The sequence below is a fragment of the Chiloscyllium plagiosum genome, chromosome 6, assembly GCF_004010195.1.
Source record: "Chiloscyllium plagiosum isolate BGI_BamShark_2017 chromosome 6, ASM401019v2, whole genome shotgun sequence".
NCBI lineage: Eukaryota > Metazoa > Chordata > Chondrichthyes > Orectolobiformes > Hemiscylliidae > Chiloscyllium > Chiloscyllium plagiosum.
Genome location: NC_057715.1, coordinates 56,527,024 through 56,533,023, shown reverse-complemented (window position 1 = coordinate 56,533,023; position 6,000 = coordinate 56,527,024). Strand labels below are relative to the sequence as shown.

General features: G+C 38.9%; 1 protein-coding gene across 2 annotated transcripts in view; it reads left to right on the top strand.

Moving 5' to 3' along the window:
- eed (embryonic ectoderm development) overlaps positions 1 to 6,000 on the top strand; it is a 42,582-nt gene that overhangs the window by 22,470 nt on the left and 14,112 nt on the right. For both annotated transcript variants that reach the window (XM_043691574.1, XM_043691573.1), the window contains 3 exons: positions 1,868 to 1,949; positions 2,902 to 2,993; positions 4,411 to 4,544. In XM_043691574.1, coding sequence (XP_043547509.1) covers positions 1,868 to 1,949; positions 2,902 to 2,993; positions 4,411 to 4,544 — 308 coding nt within the window. The remainder of the gene's footprint in view (positions 1 to 1,867; positions 1,950 to 2,901; positions 2,994 to 4,410; positions 4,545 to 6,000) is intronic.

Genomic DNA, 6,000 nt, shown 5'->3' with positions numbered 1-6,000 from the left:
GGAGGAAAGATCACAGAAGCACTTCACAGGAGGCTCCCAAGCACTGAGGATGTCACCTTGACAGGGGTCGAAACGTCTGCAACACAAATTCCCAGCTCGGCAAACAGAACCACAACAACGAGCACCCGAGCTACAAATCTTCTCTCAAACTTTGAGGTGATATTAGTGGTGCTGCTTCCCTCTCTCGCCTGGAATTGGAAAAGTTAATTGATTTTGCTTCCAATTTTCACCCTGCCCTCACTTTCACCTGGCCTATCTCTGACTCCTCCCTTCCCTGACATCTCTGCTTCCCCCATTTCTGGGGATAGACTGTCCACTAATATTCACTATGAAGCCACTGACTCCCACAGCTATCTGGACTATACATCCTTGCACTCTGCTTCCTACAAAGACTCCATTTCATTCTCCCAGTTCCTCCATTTCTATCACATATGTTCCAGTGAGGCCAACTTTGACAAGGGAGCCTCTGAAATGTCTACCTTCTTCCTCAACCGAGGACTCCGTGTGTTGATAGGTCCCTCAACCAGGTCCGATCCATCTCCAGCACTTCCACTGTCAACCTATTTCTTGCCTCCCGTAGCAGCAATATGGTTCCCCTTGTACTTGCCTACCATCCCACCAGCTTCCGTACCCAGAAAACCATCAGCCACCATTTCTGCCACCTCCAGCAAGGTGCTACCAAGAGACATGTTCCCCTCTCCTACCTTGTCTGTTCTGCAGGATGGTTCCTTTGGGACATCCTGGTCCACTCTTCCTTTACTCCCAACACGGCCTCCACAACCCCACAACACCTTCTCCTGCAACTGAAGGTGTAACACCTGCCCATTTACTTTTTCCTTCCGCAGTATCCAAGGGCCCAAACATGCCTTCCAGGTGAATGCAGCACTTTATATGCACTTCAACCAATCTCTGGCCTACTGCATTCGCAGTTCACAATGTGGTGTCGTCTATATTGGGGAAATGAAAATAAGGCCATGAGCTTTCAGTTGTCTGCCACTTTACAAACCACTTTGTTCCCTGGCCACCATCTCTGTCTCAGACTTGCTGCAGTGTTCCAGCAAAGCTCAGCTCAGTTTAAGCTGGAGGAACAACACCTCAACTTTCACTTAGGGACCTTGCAGCCCTCCTGATTCAATATGGAGTTCAATAGCTTTAGGGCCTGAACTCTCCATGCCCTAGCCCCCAAATCCACTCACTAGGCCTTGCTATCACATAGTCTGCCATTACACACTACCTATTGTTCGCCACTGATACAGTCTCCATTAACAGCTATTCACTCTCCCAGCAAGATTGTTCACCCACTCCTTTGTCCCACAGTCTTCTCTCTCTTTGGGCTGTATACCCACCTGTCATTTACTCCTTACCCCTCCCTGCACCCTGTCTTCTGCATACAAACCAACATTTTCCTAACTGCCACCAGTTCTGAGCAAGGGTCATTCGACCTGAAACATTAACTCTGATTTCTTTTCTCGGATGCTAAGCTTTTCCAGCAACTTCTGTTTTTGTTTGATTTACAACATTCACCATTCTTTTGGTTTTAATTAAGTTGAATGCAACTTTTTCAGAAAACTACAAAAGAGAAATTGTATGATTTGTTAGTGAATAAAACTTGTTTTCTTGGTATCATTTGTACTGGTGCCAAAGATTGTGGTGGGTATGATGCATTGTATTTGGGGAAAGTAGTTTGATTTTTAAGAAAAATGTTAGTCAAACAATTGCAAAGTATATTGCTTTAATGCTTGTGTTTATTTTCAGTCTTTAAGTTGTTGCATTTCAAGGAATAGAATAACTTCATTATTACTTTTAATTGTTGACAATTATTTATTGTAGAAGAAACTAATGTGGCATTCTTTCTTATTGATTGTAGCACTATGTTGGCCATGGAAATGCAATCAATGAGCTGAAATTTCACCCCAGAGAACCAAATCTTCTGCTTTCTGTAAGCAAAGGTAAGATAGCAATTGAATGTAATAACTTTGTTTTGAATTGTGATATTAGGCTCCTGTGTTGAGAGTTTGCATCTAGATATTCCTTGATGCTGAGCTGCATATTTAGCAATGCTACTGCTTGAAAATTATGAATTAAGGTTTTCAGGAAGGGAAAGGAATCGGATCTTGCCCAGGGATCTGCCAGCTACCAACTTGGACAGCATTGCAAAAGGTCGAGGATGCTGTCGTAATTGTGGGATGTGGAAAGAGTCATTTACTTGTTAAGAGCTGGAAATGTGTTGCTGGAAAAGCGCAGCAGGTCAGGCAGCATCCAGGGAACAGGAGAATCGACGTTTCGGGCATAAGCCCTTCTTCAGATACAAGTTGAATATAATAGTTCCCTATTCTCCTATACTTTTCTCACATTAAAAGTGTAAATTAATTGGATATATGCATACTAAGTCTTATTCTGATGATTGCTAAAGTAAAATAATTGTAAAAAAACAAAAAGGTGCTCATTAGTCTGAGCAATATTTAGTCACTTTCTAATAGATCAATCAAATTTCCTAAAACAATTTCACCAAGATTTAGGGCAGTTATATTCGGTTTTTTTAAAATCCTGTGTTCCATTAAATTTTCTGATTACAACCTATTTAATAAATGCTGCTATTTAACTGTTTCATCCTGGGCTGATTGAACATCTGTCCTGATTTGAAAGGAGGGAATTCTTAAAATACAGAATTAATTTTGTTTCTTTTTTTCTAATATTCTATAACACAATATGCTTTCTGCCATAAGATTAGAATAATGTTGCTACAAGTGTCATATAATTATCTGTTTTTAATATACAGTGCTCAAGTAACAATGTAAAACTTTGTAGTCCATCCTGAATTCTTGTAGCTCAGGATGAAACTGTAAAGTTCTGTGAGATGCTTCATCTAAAAAGCTAAATGGAACCTGTGTTTTACACTAGATCATGCTTTAAGGTTTTGGAACATACAGACAGATACTTTAGTGGCAATATTTGGAGGCGTGGAAGGACATCGTGATGAGGTGTTGAGTGCAGTAAGTGATCAGACACTCTGTGCTATTACAGTATTTGACATCTTGCTAACATTATATCATCATGATTGACTCATTGACCCAATTTCAACTTTGAAGGATTTATTGATAAAGCAGCCAGTGTATTGAAGCATAATCAATGTTCTTGAATTTGCAGCACAATAATGTATATTGCCTTTTAATTATTGTATTTCACAAGACAGTTCATTTCTTTAACACTTGTTTATATCTTTTTTTAAATATTGCACATGGCGTGTGAAGTCTAGACAACATTCTAGCCAAGCAGGTTAAAAGTAGGAGGGGCAAAGAGAAAGGAGTGAAGAAAGTAAGATTAGGACAGTTTGGACATATTTAGCTGGTGTATGAAAGGCTTGGAGAGATCCTTTAGATGGCAGGGTTGACTGCAATGTTGAGAGTATTGTTCACATCCACAAACATATCGCTTAGTTATGAGGATGTTCGGAATGGAGCATTATGTGGAGTGGGCTGCCTTATGAGTATAGATTGTTGCTCAGCAATATCTAGCTAAACATTTTAAGTGCTTTGATAGAGGTGTTGTCCAGAATTTCCTCCTCTGTGAAGGGGTTCTCCAGTCTAAAATAATATGCATTGCAGGGAGGAGAAACCTTTGTAATCAACATTTTTTTTTTAGCAGAGCAGCAATATGGATAGCCTGGAGTGGGACTAAGCCTATGTTAGGGGGCATTTGAGTTCAAGTATTTCAAGACTCTGAAGTTCCCTTATTCATGTAAGATGAAGGTTTTATGGTAAAACTACGAGTCAGACTGAACTTGAGAAAAGAGCTTCCTTTACAAAGCCTTTTACAAACTAGGTGTTCTCAAGCCAGTAAAGTACATTTGAAGTAGGGAAGCTGATACATAAAACACCACAATTTCCCACATCTAGTAGTGTATATTGATTAATTTGACTGTTTACTGAGGGATAACTATACATCTCCTTCATTTCTTTGAATTACACCATGAGATAATTTACATGAATTTAAGAAGGCAGATGATTCGTTGATTTAATTCGTTGAAAAACGGCTTCCAAAAGTGCAGTACTAAACACTTTTATTTCAGTTTAGGTTATGTGCTTAGGACTCTTGAGTGGAACTCTCAATCTTTAGACTTGGATGAAGTGCAATCATTGAGATAAGGGTGACACTGAAATCTGATTTAATACTGCAGAGGTAGCCACTGTAGGATTCTGATGTTTTGCAGTTAATGTTACATTCAGGGGTTTAAAAAAAAAAATTTTGTTATTAATATCAAAACCTAACTCTGTGGATACATGTTACTCTTAAACTGGCTTTCTGGAGAACTAATGTCTGAATTTTCAAAGTGTACACAAAAACATATTTATGATCTTATCAACATTTTCAGTTTATCAATCGTGTTATAAATCGTTTTTTTTATTACAGGATTTCGATCTTCTTGGAGAAAAAATAATGTCTTGTGGGATGGATCATTCTCTTAAATTGTGGCGAATCAACTCGGAAAGGATGCTAAAAGCTATTAAGGCTTCAAATGAATATAACCCAAGTAAGACGAACAGGTAATGATTGCATATCTGTCCTTTAGCCCTATTTGTATGTTGCCTGGACTGAATTATTACTTTATTTTTGTTGGACTGGATGCATTGTTGCTGCCTCAATAGATGGAAAAAATGTAAGATCTGAATTACTGCATTACAAGATAGTACTTGTTACTGAATCTGTGTTGAATCTTTTTTAAGAAAAGTATCTTGTTCTATGAAAGCATAAGAAATAGAAATAGGAGTAGGCCATTTGGCCCCTTGACCCTCCTGCACCATTCAGTAGAATCATGGCTGACCTGACACTCTTCACATCCACTTTCTTGCCCTTTCCCCAAAATCCTTCAATCCCAACTGGTCAAAAAACAATCTCTGTCAGCCTTAAATTTGCACAAGGACTGTCCACCCATAGCTCTTTAAGGCAAGGGGTTACAAAAACATTCAACCCTCAGAAGAAATTCCTTCTTATCTTAGTCTGAACATGGAACCCCTCAATTCTGAGACTATGCCTTCTAGTCCTAGACTCTCCTGTAAGGGGGAACATCCTCTTAACATTCACCCTATCAAACCCCTTAGGAATTCTGTATCTGTGTGGGTTTCCTCCAGGTGCTGTGGTTTCCTCACTGATTCCAAACATGTGTATGTCAGGTGAATTGGCCAGGCTCAATTGTCCATAGTGTTAGGTGCATTAGTCAGGGGTAAATATAGGGCTGGGGAATGGGTTACTCTTCAGAGGGTCGGTGTGGACTTGTTGGGCCTAAGGGCCTGTTTTCATACTGTAGGGAATCTAGCCTAATCAAAGTTCCTTTATTTAAGTTAAATACACTTGTTTCGCACATTAAATAGAATATTAAATTCTATTACGGTATGATCACTACTTCTTAGGATATCTTTTACTCTTTTATTAAACCTGCCTCATTATTCAGATCCAAGATAGCCTGCCATCTCATTGGCTCCACGATACGTTGCTCCAGGAAATTACCCCTTGTACACACTATTAATTTGTTGTTGTAACTACCCTTTCCAATTTGATTAGCCCGATCAACATGATTAAAGTCATCATAATTATTGTTGTAATCTTTTTATATACTCCTACTTTGTTGATTTGTAGCCTTTCCTACTGAGTGCACTATATCTATCAATATTATCTTTCCCTTGCTGTTTTATTACCCCTGCTCAAATGGACTCCACATCATCCAAGTCTAGGTTGTGAGTGTCTTTCTCAACTATCCTCATTTCATTTCTTATTAACAGTGCTACCCCCACAACTTTTTCCATCATTCCTCTCTTTCCTGAATGTCAAGTTCTCAGTTTTGATATCATTGTAACCATGTTTCTGTAATGGCTATGAGATTGTATTTATTTGCATTGTCAGTTTGTCTGGCTACTGAATGTTTTGTACATTAAGATATATTTAAGTTTATTCTGTTATCAAATTTGCCTATCCTCTCACATTTTCTTGGTGTAATATGACATT